The sequence below is a fragment of the Phoxinus phoxinus genome (assembly GCF_949152265.1).
Source record: "Phoxinus phoxinus genome assembly, chromosome: 16".
Taxonomy (NCBI): Eukaryota; Metazoa; Chordata; class Actinopteri; order Cypriniformes; family Leuciscidae; genus Phoxinus; species Phoxinus phoxinus.
This window is the reverse complement of record NC_136891.1, coordinates 30,452,636-30,467,712: the sequence shown is the minus strand read 5'-3', so window position 1 is coordinate 30,467,712 and position 15,077 is coordinate 30,452,636. Positions and strand designations below refer to the sequence as shown.

The 15,077-nt window shown below is 36.5% G+C and overlaps 2 protein-coding genes across 5 annotated transcripts in view; one reads left to right on the top strand and one right to left on the bottom strand.

The window, feature by feature from the left end:
* Positions 1-4,033, top strand: part of exoc2 (exocyst complex component 2) — a 39,207-nt gene extending 35,174 nt beyond the window's left edge. For all 3 annotated transcript variants that reach the window (XM_079584896.1, XM_079584897.1, XM_079584895.1), the window contains 5 exons: positions 909-964; positions 1,798-1,920; positions 2,349-2,410; positions 2,580-2,639; positions 3,561-4,033. In XM_079584896.1, the coding sequence (XP_079441022.1) occupies positions 909-964; positions 1,798-1,920; positions 2,349-2,410; positions 2,580-2,639; positions 3,561-3,654 (395 nt within the window). In that variant the 3' untranslated portion in view covers positions 3,655-4,033. The remainder of the gene's footprint in view (positions 1-908; positions 965-1,797; positions 1,921-2,348; positions 2,411-2,579; positions 2,640-3,560) is intronic.
* Positions 4,034-7,729: 3,696 nt separating this feature from the next.
* Positions 7,730-14,477, bottom strand: irf4b (interferon regulatory factor 4b). 2 transcript variants are annotated; one of them, XM_079584894.1, is made up of 9 exons: positions 14,373-14,477; positions 14,046-14,245; positions 12,598-12,784; positions 12,338-12,423; positions 12,149-12,251; positions 11,951-12,058; positions 10,458-10,790; positions 9,116-9,228; positions 7,730-9,007 (listed from the first exon to the last, which is right to left on the bottom strand). In XM_079584894.1, the coding sequence occupies exons 2-9, from the start codon at positions 14,241-14,243 to the stop codon at positions 8,843-8,845; spliced, it is 1,293 nt and encodes a 430-aa protein (XP_079441020.1). In that variant the 5' UTR covers positions 14,244-14,245; positions 14,373-14,477; the 3' UTR covers positions 7,730-8,842. The 2 variants fall into 2 exon arrangements, with proteins under 2 accessions (XP_079441020.1, XP_079441019.1); XM_079584893.1 differs by having other exon boundaries at positions 11,951-12,251; positions 14,373-14,470.
* Between the last annotated feature and the right edge of the window lie 600 nt (positions 14,478-15,077).

Below are 15,077 nucleotides of genomic sequence, written 5' to 3'. Positions count from 1 at the left end.
TTATTTACAATACCGTTCAGAAGTGTGGTGTCAGAATGATTTATTTTTATTTTATTTTTTTAATAAATTGAGCAAAAGTAGATAATGGCTGCTGAAAATTCAGCTTCACAGGAATCAATTAAAATTTAAAAATATTTTCAGATAGAAAACAGTTGTAATAGTACAGTTCACAATATTACTGTTTTTAATGTATTTTTAGTCAAATGAATCCAGTCTTGGTGAGCATAAGAGACTTTTCCTAAAAACTAAAAAAAATCTTACTGAAAATCTTTATGTATTGATTATAATGCTATAGAATATAAAATATTACAGAGCAAATATTTTTGTACCAATAAACTAATAAAAGCTGGTTCTTTTAATTACTATGTTACATTTAATTACTCTATTACATTATTAGCCGTTGTATGCTATTTGATTACTAGAGTGACTAATAAATGTGGGTGTCACATGCATAGAGAACCAGGAAATGATTACTTTAACAGTGCAAAGAAAGTAAATAAACATATATAAAATAATTTGGGATATAGAGGTTGATTTTGCTTGTTCGCAGTGTGGAGGAAAAGTTGCCTATATAAGCAAGTGGTAAATGTTACTCCCACTGTGTGAACTGAACTCCTCGACCAATGTCTGCCTTGCAGAAAATCAGTTCATTAATATTCCTATAATGTAACCAATATTCATGATGCAAGGCATGCCTGACAGTTTTTTCTCTGAGCAACTTAATTGCAGAAAAAAGACGTGACAAGACAACTATGCAAAACCATATCATACTTGTGAAGAGAAACTGATGAGATTTTTCTTCCACCTTCTACATTTCAGATGATTCCTTACCCCTTTGTTTAAACCTTAAATAGCAAGATCATTACTCATTTATCTACCTTTTCTCATTCTCTTTGTTTCTGACCCAGGTGTGAGGAGTTATTTGAAGGAGGCTTTGGTCAGCATTATCTCTGTTCATGCTGAGGTGAGATGCACAAACCTTCAGTTTCCCTGTTAGACATCTTACACCTTGAGAATGTCACATTCCTGATCCAAAATCATCAACTATCAAATAATCAACTTACTAAGACAGTATTTAATAGGCTAACAGGCTTTATAGATACACTTTCAATTCTAAAAAGTAGGCACAACGGTTATGTAGAGAGTGAGTGATTCATTATCAGTATCTAACCTGATGAAAATGTATTTATTCAATGTTGTCCACATTATATTGCATCTGCAGCAGCATTATGAACTTTTGTAAAGACACGTTTAGCCATTAACTTTTAAATGCATCATTACATTCAAATTGCAAACACATGAGGAGAGTCTCTGCATGAAAGACCCGCGGCTGGCAGATGAACGTGTTTCTGCATTTCTCTCCGAAACGGTCGGAAATTAAATAAGATTGAATGGAGGATTTTAACTGTGACAAGATGATTGACAGGGCAGTTTACTGACAGGATGCACGCGACAGATCTGTCCGTTAATGATGAGGAAGTAGTATGTCCCAAAGCTTGCCTACTCTTTTGCTACACACTCAAAAGTATGTACCTTTTCTTCACAAAAAGAATACATGCTTTTAGGGGCGTAGTATAAGTAGGCGAATTGGGATGCAGCCATTGTCTTTGTGGTTAAGACAATCCCAGACTTCAAAGCGACAAACTTGGTGAAAAAGTCATGACTGAATGCACAGTCAGCTATAAATATAAACTACAGTTCAAAGCTGAAATTTCCCCTGCCATATATACTTTTATTCAGCACTAAAACATATTGTTAAAAGTTGACATTCTCAAAGATTCTTTGTTCCTTGCTCAGGTTTTCACGATTTCCAAGGAGCTGGTTACTCGTGTTTTATCAAAGATCATTGAAGCTGTAGCAGAAGAAATGAGTCGTCTGATGCAGTGTGTGTCCTCCTTTAGTAAAAACGGTGCACTGCAGGTACAGCTCACGCCTCACATACACTTTTCAGAGCAGTTAGCATGTGATCTTAAAGGGATAGTCTGTGAAAATTAGATGAAGTTCATCATTTACTCACCATCGTGTTGTTCCAAACTTGTAATCATTTTTTTCTTCACAAAAGAAGATGTTTTGAAGAATGAATGAAATGTCTGATGAGGATCTTCAACCCCCTTAGTAACCAAACAGTTGATGGGCCCTACTGACTTCCATAGTCATTTTTTATCCATACTATGGAAGTCAATGGAGCCATCAACTGTTTGTTTACCTATATTCTTTAAAATATCTTCTTTTGTGTTCAGTAAAAGAAAGAAATTACTACATGTTTGGAACAACTTGAGGTGAACTATCCCTTTAAGCTATTGAAATCTGCTCCATCATATTGTTTTCATTAATAATTCTCTCTCCAGGCACGTCTGGAAATCTGTGCGTTGCTAGACGCCATAGAGCCGTACCTCACATCAGAGAGTCGGTAAGACGTAAACATGTTCGACATTGATTCATGTCTCAATACAAAAGCTAAACTAGCTTACACTAATGAAAAATGAGAAACTGAAAAGCATAACTTTGGCTAAACCAAAAAGTGTTTGTATGATAATTTGTTTCCTTGTGAGTGTGTGATGTTCTTTTCTGTGTCTCAGCTCTAGTTTTAAACAGGCATTGGAAGCGCTACCACAGATACAGAGTGGAGCCGACAAAAAGTGAGTTAAATCTCAAATCACTTGTGCCTTACTCTGACAAATGAATGTTAACTACTGGTCATCAGAGATGATGATAATTAGCACCAAGCTCACCCATTAAATGTCATGTCACATGTGCAAGTGACCTTGTTCAGTTTGTGAAACCCGAGGAAGGGGTTCTAGCAGACCAATCGCATAGAATTGAAATACGTCAGGCGTGAGTTCGACACACAAGTATAAATTGGGCTTTTGGTGTAAATCATAAATCACTGAGCAAGCCCTGATAATGTGAATCAATTCAAATTGTGAAACTTTTAGAACTAGTGGGAAAGCATTATCTTGTTTATAGTGATCAACCTGCACTTAAAGTGGGAAAATACAAAATTGCAAGAATGACTTTTGATAGCATTCATTTGAATGGGTTGAAAGTCATCAACCGATTGATAATGTTTTATATCATATGCCATCATTCTCCAGCTAAAGTGTGTTTATGAATTAATGTCATGGAGTTGTATCATGCAAGTTGTAAGATAACCGGATATAACCGCAAATTAAAAAAAAATCTTAATATTTAAATTGATTAAAAAAAATTAACACATACAGTACACTTCTGTTCAAAAGTTTGAGGTTGGTAAGATTTTTGTTTTGTTTTAAGTCTTATGCTCACCAAAGCTGTATTTATTTGATCCAAAATACATTATACTATTATACATTATACTATTTAAATGTTATTATACTGTAAATATGAATGTCATTTATTCTTCTGATGGCAAAGCTGAATTTTCAGCATTATAATATAATATATATATATATATATATATATTATTTATTAAGTTTATTTATTATTTATTTTGTGATGATTTTGTTTATTTGAAAGTACATTTGGCTCTTTTCTAATATCTCTCTCTCTCTTTTTCTCTCTCTCACTCTCTCTATTCTCAGACTCTTGGAGGAGCTACTGAATAAGTTTAAGAGCAGTATGAAGCTACAGCTTAACTGCTTCAAGCCTGCCTCTTTTCAGCCTGTGAAGCGGTAAACCTTTACAAAACCCCAACATTTTAACAACGCCTCTGCAATGTAACACATAGAGACCATTTCAGTTTTAAAAACCATTAAAACCCAATCTAGTGATATGTGCCTTTTCTATCTACTGAACAGTTCTTGTGTTTATGAGGATGTGGCAGTCTGTTGATAATTAATATGACACATTGTACTGCCTCTTTGTCCATCTTATTGACCACAGTGCAGTTAAAAACCTGAATAAATCTGTGCGCTTTCACAAAAGTGGGTTTTCTGCAAGCGGTATTGTGCAAAATAGTTGCTAGAGTAATTGCCAGCATTATGCTTTTGTGTCTGAGAGAGGTAGAAATAGCAAGAGTTTTGCTCTTTGTAGATTAAACGATTGAGTTCTGAAATGACTCTTGTCCTCATTTTGATCAAAAGAGTCGTTTTGTGCTGAAGTCTATTATGACCACACTATCAACGATGCGTTAACACACCCTGTCTAGTGTCAGACAGAAATACACACACCCTGCCCCTCCTCAGCAGTGTTGGGAGTATTTTTACCTGTTCCGGGAGCAAGTGTTCAGTATTGAGAGATGTCCTTTACTGTAAACCTCTATTATTTGCTGTGTAACCCAGCATTGGCATGTGGTTTAGGAGTGTATAACTAACTAAAACACAAGCTTAGTCATTGAGTTAAAGGGCGCCTATTAAGACTTTTACCTTCTCTTTAGTGTGTAATGTACAGTAGCTGTTTGATTATGTAAACGATCTATAAAGTTACAGGTCAACAAAAAAAAAAACAAGTGGCCAAAAGTGATGTCTGGAGGGGATATTTGCACAATATTTGGGTTAAACAATCAAAATATGAAGAGTGTGTTATTTTTGGAAGAGTACACTAAACTTGGTTAAGGTATTAAAATCACAAAATGATTTGGCCATAAAGACAAACCCCAGCATATTATGTATTATAATAACCATATTGTATTATGCAAAAAAGTCATAGAAAAACTAAAATCTCACAGGAAATAAGCATACGTTGACTAAAATGTAATCAGTTATTAATATTTAGTTGGTTCTCCCTTGTTTTTGATTACAGCAGCGATTTTCCATGGCATTGACTCACTCAACTTAGTGCGTGTGTTATGCTTAACTTCTTTCCAATCCGACTTAAAACGTAGTTCACGCAAAAAATTAAATTCTTTCATCATCTACTCACCCTCATGTTGTTCCAAACTTGTATGAATTCTTTCTTCTGCTGAACACAAAAGAAGATATTTTGAAGAATGTCTGTAACCAAGCAGTTGTTGGCATTGACTTCTATAGTATGGAAAAATAAATACTATGGAAATCAATGGGGTCCCATCAACTGTTTGGTTACCGACATTCTTTAAAATATCTTCTTTTGTGTTCAGTTCATACAGGTTTGGAACAACGTGAGGGTAAAGTTCTTCCCAAAGATGAGCTTCATAGGAAGACCTGCATGACTTATCACATTTCAGGTTTATCATTTTTTTAAGTTTCCAATGGCTTTAAGGCCAGGGGACTGAGGAGGCCACTTCAAGACTTGCTGAGCAATCCAACGAAACAATCCATTCATCTCCTACTAACATACCTGACACCATCCAATGCTAGATGGTTACCGGTATATATTGACTTGTTGGACTGCAAAAGATGGCTCCAATCTTTCATACTACAATACTTATGTTCTTTGGCAAATGCAAGGTGTTTTTTCCAGTTGATAAAACTAATAAATGGTTTCTTGAAATTGGAGAATGGAGGTCCATCCAGGTCTTTAGACGCTGTTTTGAGGTGGTCCCACATTCATTTTCCTCCTTCCGTTTGCTTATTAATTGCTTATTAAATGCTTACTAGTCTTTCTTGATTAGCCAGACCACTTAACATTCTGCATGGTATTGGTCTCACTGTGCTTTGAAGTAATTCTGTGGATATTGTGACCATTCACATCCAGCACATGAACAATATCAAAAACCTATTGGCCAGACAGTAATTAGTAATTTGAACAAAATCCTCCCTGGTTGCGGAGGACTGCTTCTTCCATCTGGCCATTTTCACTAAAACCCACAACATAACATCTAATAATATAGATAATACTTGCCACATAGTGATTTATTGAATTATAGGCTGGGAATATTGAGTGCAAGATTGGTATGACCACTTGGCCAAGAATGACGTCCACACAATTGAATGTGTTTTATTGCATCACAACAAATTATACAATAGAAATGTGGAAGGCATACTTTAGTTTTAAACTCCAGCAACAACTTCACGACATGCACTACATATTTCATAAATACTCAACAAAAAAAACTTTTAATAAAGTGTGAAGGGTGACTAAAGGTTGCTGTGGTAATGTACAGTATTGGGGAAAATATGTAAATGTGGATAAAAAATATGTAAAATTAAAATATGTAAAATTGCATATTTTTACATATTGCATATTTACATACTCTAAAAAAAAGAATTATGATATTGTGAATGGGCACTTTAAAATCTCTCGCAGGCTGCCAACATGGCGTCAAGAAACCTTCACAATGATCTGGATATTTGTTTTTACCGTCGTCTCATCGTAACTCGTTCTATTATTTGTGTAAACCTGAAAAGGTGCTGCGAAGTGACGCAAACCAATTTTTTTTCCCAACACTTCAAGTCTTGTCTGTTGATTTCTATTCTTCTAAATTTAGAGTGCTGAACACCCACTCATTTAAGGAAAGCAGTTGCTGCATGTGCGGCACCAGGTGAACGAGTGGGTGTATTGATCTCAGGCTCTACAGCTTAAGGGAAGTTTTTAATGATTGCACCTTTCCACTCTGTAGGCAGCGGAAAATGATCCAAAACATGTTTATGTGCTAATGTAGAGCCGTGCACCCATAAACAGTGGAAAACTCAAAGAAATTTTGTGTGTGTAAAATGTTTTCTCAGGATGTCCCATGCATCCCAAAGCTAACAGTCTCATCCTATAGCATAGTTTAAGACTTTTTCATCCGAATATTCACTTGTCAAAAGAAATGGGCTGAGCAGAGATACACATAACATTGTTTATTATAGCGTTGAGGGAAAAGCAACAACAACAAACGAACAAACAACGAGTCAAACTGTCTGTTTTCATTAAGAAGGAAGAATAAATAATACTTCTGTCAGTCCGCCTCTTCCTCTGTGATGTCATCAAGCTGAGACTGCCCGCACCATCCTGTCTACAAACCACAATCACCATCCTGTGTGTGTGCTGTCATACACACCCTGTCTATATTCTCTGCAGATAACATATTACTTCTGTTCAATGTAAACGTGGGCTTGAAGTCCCCCAGATCCTCACATGTTCACGGGGATTCCAGTCATGTGGGGGCTGAAAGTAATGCCCTCCATCCGTTTATAGTCACACAGTCAGCCCAACACACACACCACACCAGTGATGGAGAGACTCAAATGATGTCCACTTGTGTCTGTTCAGAGAGAAACCTCTCCTGTAGAAGCAAACGTTATCCTCAAAGCATGATTAGTGGAAAGCGAGTAAAACATTGCTGTCATTTTGAAATACCACTACCGTTCTAAAGTCTGCAGTCTCGTACACTCATCAAGGCTGCTATCAAAATACAGTAAAAAATAGTAATATTGTAATGTTGCAATTTAAAATAACTGTTTTCTATGTAAATCATTTTAAAATGTGTTTTATCCCTGTGATTGTTAAGCTGAATTTTCAGCATCATTACTCCAGTCTTCAGTGTCACATGATCCTTCTGAAATCATTCTAATATAATGATTTGCTGCTCAAGAAACATTTACTATTATTATCAATGTTGAAAACAGTTGTGCCGCTTAATATTTTGTGAAAACCGTGATATGATTTCAGGATTCTTTGATGAATAATGTTCAGAAGGACACCATTTATTTGAAATAGAAATCTTATGTTTTTACTTTTGATCAATTTAATGCATCCTTTCTGAATAAAAGTATTTAAAAAAAAAAAATCATAAATAATGTACTTGCCTGACTTTCTGTACTGACTTTTGAAATATAGTGTGTTAAAGCATATTTGGTCATTTTATTTTTTAACTTTTATACTTTTAACAGGAATCAGTGCACACAGTCAGTTTTTCACCTTTTTTTTTATTAAAAACATGAATTTTGAGACATTCCAGATATCTCAATGACATAAAAGCAAAAGTAGTGGAATAAAAAGTTTGACATTTTGTCAGAATTGTACAGAAAAAGGTTTATAAAAGAACTGCCGTTTGAAAATTGAAAGGTTTTCATACTTTTCCCCGCTAAATGCATAGCCTATATACATCCAAATCCAAATTCTTTGGCTTTTACTATCTAACTGCAATACATCACAGCTCAAACACAATGTAGCAAGAAACAATCAGTCACAGCTAATATTCACACTTTACATTCTCTTCTGTCATGTCAGCAAACAGCCCACATATTTGACAGTAAACCGACATGATACAATCATTTATTCTCGTGAGTTGTACACAGATTTGCGTCTTTCTCAGTATTAAACATGACACATGGCAACAGTCTGATGCTGTCTGCTAGCACTATAGATTATTCTGCTGGGATTCAGTAGTTGTAGAATCCCAACATTTGCCTTTTACACTTTAGCTTACAAAACTTTACAAAAAAAAACAAGGATTAACAGACCTAGGTTATATTCTTCCATGTTTCACACTGTTCAACCTTCATCCTGGGTTAGTAATTAGTCCTGGGTTGTCAAGTTTCGAGATTTAAACCCTGGGTTAACATTCCTGTTTGCATATTGATTGGAAAAGTATGGCACTTGGTAAGCCTGCAAGCTATTTTACCGTAATAACTACTTGTCCATTATCTGTTGATAGGCAGAACGTCTTAACCGTGGGTTAAAAATGGCGCTAACCTCCTTTCAAAATTACAAGTATGAAAAAAGCTTAACGGTTAAAATAGTTAATTCAAAAATGAAAATTCTGTCATTATTCACTCAGCCTCATGCCATTGTAAATGTGTATGACTTTCTTGTCCATACAATGGATGTCAATGGGCTCCAATGTTGTCCAATCTTCTTATGTTTTACAAGTTTGGAACAAAATGAGCGTGAATAAATTATGGCAGAATCTTTATTTTTGGGTGAACTATCCCAGTAATCCAGGATTTAAACTTGGTTTAACCCAGGGTTAAACGAGACTTTAATCCAGGGTTAAGCGCAGAGTGACAAGCCTCCAGGGTCAATTTTGAGAGCCGTTATGATGATGCGTAATGACTCTGTGGTAATCTTGGGTCGGGGAGATGCCGTGTTCAGGGGGAAGGTGTGAAAGCTCATGGCTGCGGATGTAGTTCATGCTGCCCGGGTGACTGAGGTAGAGAAGCTGGCGGGCAAACAGTGGCTCAACCTGTGACACAACGACAAGAGAAAATTAAGCATTATGTTTTGTTCATAACTGTTCATCAGTATTAAAAAGAACCAAAGAAATGTCATATTTTAAAGGTTAAAGACAAACCTGCACTGTGAATGTCCTTCTTGGCCGTTGCGCATCAGTGCCCTCATCCTCAAAGAATAGCAGCACTTGGGAACATGGCGCCGGACGCGCGTGCAGGGCGTAACTCTGCAACTCTACAGGAGATACGGAGGAGGAGACCGTTTATTCACAGACAATGCAAGATCAATACATGCATTGGCAAATAATGGAGATCTACACTATCATTCAAACGTTTGGGGTCAGTACGGTTTTTGTTTTTAAAAAAAAATCTCTTATACTCACCAAGGCCTATATTTCACCAAGTGAAAACTGTAATATTGATATAATATTTTCTATTTGAATATGACATTTTAAAATGTGATTTATTCCTGTGATGGAAAGGCTGAATTTTCAGCATCATTACTCAAGCCTTCAGTGTCACATGATCCTTCAGAAATCATGCTAATATGATGATTAGCTTCTCAAGACACATTTATTATTATTATCAGTGTTGAAAACAACTTAATATTTTTGTGAAAACCATTTTTATAGATTATATGATGAATAGAAAGTTAAAAAGAACAGTGTTTGTTTGAAATAGAAATCTTTTGTAACGTTATAAGTGTCTTTACTGTCACTTTTGATCAATTTAATGCACCCTTGCTGAAAAAAGTAATAATTTCTTAAAATCTTACTGCCCCCAAACTTTTGAATAGGGTTGTATACACTTACAAACACCCTGAATGTTTTTGTAAATGTCTGCATGAAGAATTTTCCGATTACTGGTCGAAATGTCCAATTCTTAAACTATTATCTTGAATATTTGTCTGAATCCTTGTTCGTTTGTAAACGGCAGGGTAAAGCATATGATCTCATCTCTTTCTGTAATACGAATGTTATTTTTTCTCTTTTCATCTCATTCTCTGTTTTCTTTCCACACTGTGAGCTTTAGTCGAATGTGGCACATGTGATTCCGGTGGTATTTGAGTTGTACTCATCATAAGCTGGAAAGTTCAGTGAGAATCACAACAATCGGTGAATCTGTTACAGAAAGTGGGCGTGAGTGAGTTGTAACTCATAGATGACTGACTGTCACTAAATATCCACCCACAGATAATGTGACACACTGTTTACTGTAAAAGCTTTGATGTGTTTGTTTACTGTAAAATGTGTGTATGGATACGTGCAAATAAATGATGATGTATACAAGCAGTGAATTAATTAACAGACAGAGATATAAAGGTTTACAATAAATGGTTCTCAGTTTCGCTGAGAAAGATGAGTGATAAAATAACCTGTTTTTAATATGTCATCAGATTTGTTTGTCATAATCTTATTGTCATTTATCTGAAATGCCCACGTGAACACACGTCCATGCACTGACCTGTTATGAACAGATGAGTGTCCAGCAGTTTGCAGTTCTGCTCTCTCTCCAGCTTGTTGGGTTTGTCAGAAGGTGGAGCGTGTGCTCCCTCCCAGTACACCCTGCAGGGGCAGCGGCGGCGCGCGTAGAGCCCGTCAGGAGCCATCCAGAGTATAACGCCACGCTCCAGAGATGCCCTTTCAGCATGAGGGAGTTCGACCAGTTCTGGAGCCCCAGGTGAAGCGAAGGCCTGTCCCTCTCTGCTAGGGCCCAGCTGACAGCCCTCTGGACTATTCACGGTCACCTCTCGCACCAGGGCATCCCGGTAAAACACCACCACGTTTAGGCGGTAATCTAACCAAGAAGAAGATCAAATAAAATCAACTTTAATATGGTCTTTAAACTCATGAGTTACCAAAATATATATATATCATAATTGGAGCCGTTGATGTCAAGACAAATAGGAAAAAATATAATGCAAAATTGAACAGTACCATATGTGACCCTGGATCACAAAACCAGTCACGAGTCGCGCGGGTATATCTGTGGCAATAGCCAACTATACATTGTTATGAGTCAAAATGATCGATTTTTCTTTTATGCCAAAATCTTTAGGATATTAAGAACATGTTCCATGAAGATATCTTGTCAATTTCTTATCGTAAATATATAAAACATGTATTTTTGTGAGTGAATGCAGCACAATCGTGAACATAGGACAACTTTAAAACCGATTTTTTTGCACCCTCAGATTCTAGATTTTCAAATAGTTGTATCTCGGCCAAATATTGTCCTATCCTAACAAACCATACATCAATGGAAATATTATTTATTCAGCTTTCATATGTATACATCTCAATTTCAAAAAATGTACCTATGTGACTGGTTTTGTGGCCCAGGGTCACATATCCACTAGCTATCAGTCAATATATCTGTTTTTTTTTTACATTTAGATTACCGGTACTTGTTATCATCTAATTCTCAATTGAAGGTAATCTTTAAAAACACAAAAGTCAGCATGAAATGAAAATTCACCCCATCTATTTTCTATATGCATGTCATTGATCTTATTGTGAAGAATTGATCCATGTGTATTTTTTTTTACCTCGTAATTTAAATTACAATGTCATCATAATCATAACTCAATCTTCTCTCTGGTGACAATATGCCTTACTTCTCCAATCCTTTAGTTCACTTAAACTTAACCCTTTCTTACAACTGACTGCAAGCATTCGTTCAGATCTGTCAACAACTGAGGGATAAAAAGCCAATTTTTTTCTTTTTTCAATAATGTTTCACTCAGATGTGCAACACAATACAGTAGAAAATATCTGACTTTTATACAGTTATTGGTCAGGATTTTTAATACTGTTCCATTTTCTTTTCAAACCGATCTCTGAAATCACCATCTCGATACAAAATCAATATCAGAAGTATCAATACTTGAAGACCAATCAATCCATTCCTATTAAGTTATGGTTATGTTTATGGTTATGTTTGAGCGTGTACAGTACCTGAGAGGGCCAGAGCCTCCGCGGATCTCATGCTGGTGTCCAGGGTGAAGGGTGACGGCTGTGGATCAGACGCATTGCAACTGAAGAAGGAGCCACTGAACTGGTACCCTGCGCATACAGAAATATCCCAATGCAATTGCTTGCTACATGGATTTGATTGTATATTTTCTCTTTCAAGCACACACAGTAAGACAGTACCAGGGTCCCAGCGTGGAGTGTAGGGGCTCTGGCTGTAAGGGATCTCAGACAGGCTGGGGTAATCCCTCCATCCTCTCTCTGCTGGAGAAATGTAGTTGCACACCTGGAATGACAAGCGCATACAGTGATCCGAAGGGCAAAGATCTGAACACACATGCCAAAGTACGACTAAGATGATGTGATTCTGACCTGAGAAGGTGCTGGTGCATAAGGTGGGTGTATTGGGTAACTGGGTGAGCTTGAATTGGACTGTGAATCATCAGTAGATCTGGAACCTGCAACATTTAAATATTGTATATTTTCATTGATTTCATCAGATATCTAAAGAATATTCTAATCTGTTTGATGTCCTTCATTTGCATTATGAAGAAATATGAGAGCACTGAATCTGGACTACACAAGCGTTTGTTCTCATTTATAATGCCTTTGATGTTTTTCTCCTCCCTTGCCTTTTTTGGATCCTTCCGGAATAATCCTATACACTTTATAGGGGTCCGATATGTCCAGTTGACTGCGCTCCACAATTTCCTCAAAGTCATTGCTCTTGTTAAGAGCACACCGAAGACGCGTTTTCCAAGTTGGCGGGTCAGGTTTGTCGATCCCCTCCCGGTACTTGCCTTTGAATAGTGCCCAAGCCTGCAGGAAAACAAGATCCAACTCAATCAGATACAAGGATGTCCATAAAAATTAGAAATATAAGTAACATAAAATATAAAGTAATCTGGTATAAAATACATGTGGCAAGTTTCTAGGAAGGTTATCTTTATTTTGTTGGTTTTTATACACTTTTCAAAAAAAAAAAATTGCATAATGATAAAAATGTAAAAAGAACGTTCCTTCCATCTTGAAAAAACGTTTTTATTATTGTTTCGTTTTGTTTATTATTTATTATGTTATCAATTTTTTTTAGTTATTTTGAATTTTTGAATCCCCAATATCAAACAATTTGATCTGAAAGAAAAAAACTGCCATTCTCATGAAAAAGGGCAAGATATTTGATTATGCAAACACTACTTATGTAAACACAGCACTTCACCCACTGGTGCTCATTTTTGACCCCAAAAAATAAGGTGTTTTTTTATTTTTTACTTCATCGGAATGGTACGAAACTTAGTAAAGGTTTTGGCACTTGCTATGTGAAGACAAAAACATCATGGACATGATTAGAAAAGGTTAAATGGTCCTGAGAAAAAAAATAGTCACACTTGTGCTCCAATGGGAGACAAATTTCACCTAAAGAAATCTTTTGGTACTGCGGCCAAACAAAATCTTACTGAAAGCTCATTTTTTGAGATATCAATGTCAAATTTGTAACACAGCTTTCTTTATGACTTTGATTTTCTTGCAGTTTTAGAGTGAAATGTGTTTTTGAAAATATAGATTTCATATAAAAAAAATGAATAGTATTTTTATGCATTTTTCATAAACTTAATATTCTGTCACTTTTTTTGGTTTCACTTTTTTCAACTTTTTTCACTTCAGCAATACTTTTCCAACCGTCGTATTTAAAAAGAGCTCAAACTTAAACCTTTGCTTTAAAGCATTCAAGATTTACGACAGTTTAAGTTGGACATTTAATTTTCAGGTCTATGCTCAAAACGTGAATAAATGGAGTAGGCCTATAACTACTGCGTAAATATAATGTAGTAGCCTACCATAAAATCCCCTTTTTAACTTTGAGGCACACAAAAATATTTAAAAAATCAGTTTGGAATTGGAAACATGCGTTGTCTAAGAATTGTATTTCAATGTATTTTATAACAAAAATGAGCGTTACGTCATTGACTCGTAACACTGTTTGCAACACGAGTAGGCTAACACATCCACTGGGAGAAATAATGCGTTGCTGTTAGGCTACTGGCGCTTCTCATCCCCTCCATGTTCAATCTGCCTGTACCTTAAAGAGCGCAGCATCCTCATCCCTGTTGTAGTCCTGCTTCCCCGCGTGCTTCCACGGAATCCGAAAGATGCTCTTCTCGTCGTTCTCCCACACGAGTCCCGGGTATTTTCCGGTCTCCACCTGCTCGATCAGCCACTGACGCAACTTTCCGTTACCGGAGCCCCCCGTCATCGCGCGCTCTTCATCCGAACACATATCTGAGAAGAAAAACGTATTTCATTCAGATCTTCTCATTACCGAATTAACTCGAAATGGTTCAAACAAGTATGTAAATAAATAATTACAAATGCAAGGAAGTCTAAATTGAAAACGATGTAGACTTACTGCAGAAAGTAGTACAGGAGCGCGTGCTGCCCTCTTTCAGAGCTTTCGAGTTTTGAAATGTGTCAGTACCGTAGTTCAGCTTTCGACCGCGACTTTTCTTCAATCGTTTGCATTAACAGGGGCGGAGCGTTCGCCACACACACATCACAGGATTCCACGCGCACCTGCAGCGCGCGTGAGATAGGCGACACGACGGACGTCCCGTAAGCGCGCGGGGGCTGCTCATGGTATTAAACCCACGCACACCAAAGCGGGACTTTTGGCGTTTAATAAAAGAAATGTAATTTCTTTTAGTTCGATGACGTTGAAATGTCAGCTGTGTTTATAGATAGGCCTATCATTTTATGCATGTGTTTGTCCAAATCTTCTGGATTCCAAAGTGGGCACATGCAAGATTAGCCAACTATACCGAAATAAGTGGGCTCGTTGAATAACACAGAATAATCAACAGATTAAAAAACGTTCTGAACATATCAATAAATCGTAGGCTACTGATTTGTTTATGGTGAATCCAGGTAAAGTGACGAATAGTTCCAGATGGCTCAGTATTTTACACCACCTTCATTGTCTTTCTTTTAAATATATAGACGTACTTTCTTAAGATTTAGGCTACTATTTAAAAATATCACTATTGCGTGTTAAACATTTATAACAATCACAAACGAACCATATAGGCCTATCTATCGCTAGGCTACTTTATAAACT

Excerpts from the sequence above, each read along its gene's own strand:
- irf4b (XM_079584893.1), bottom strand. The coding sequence starts at position 14,243 with ATGTGTTCGGATGAAGAGCGCGCGATGACGGGGGGCTCCGGTAACGGA. Across the intron at positions 10,791-11,950 it reads GGAGGCTCTGGCCCTCTCAG|ATTACCGCCTAAACGTGGTG; the intron begins GTACTGTACACG and ends CTTCTTGGTTAG. Across the intron at positions 9,229-10,457 it reads CACTCATCTGTTCATAACAG|AGTTGCAGAGTTACGCCCTG; the intron begins GTCAGTGCATGG and ends TATCTCCTGTAG.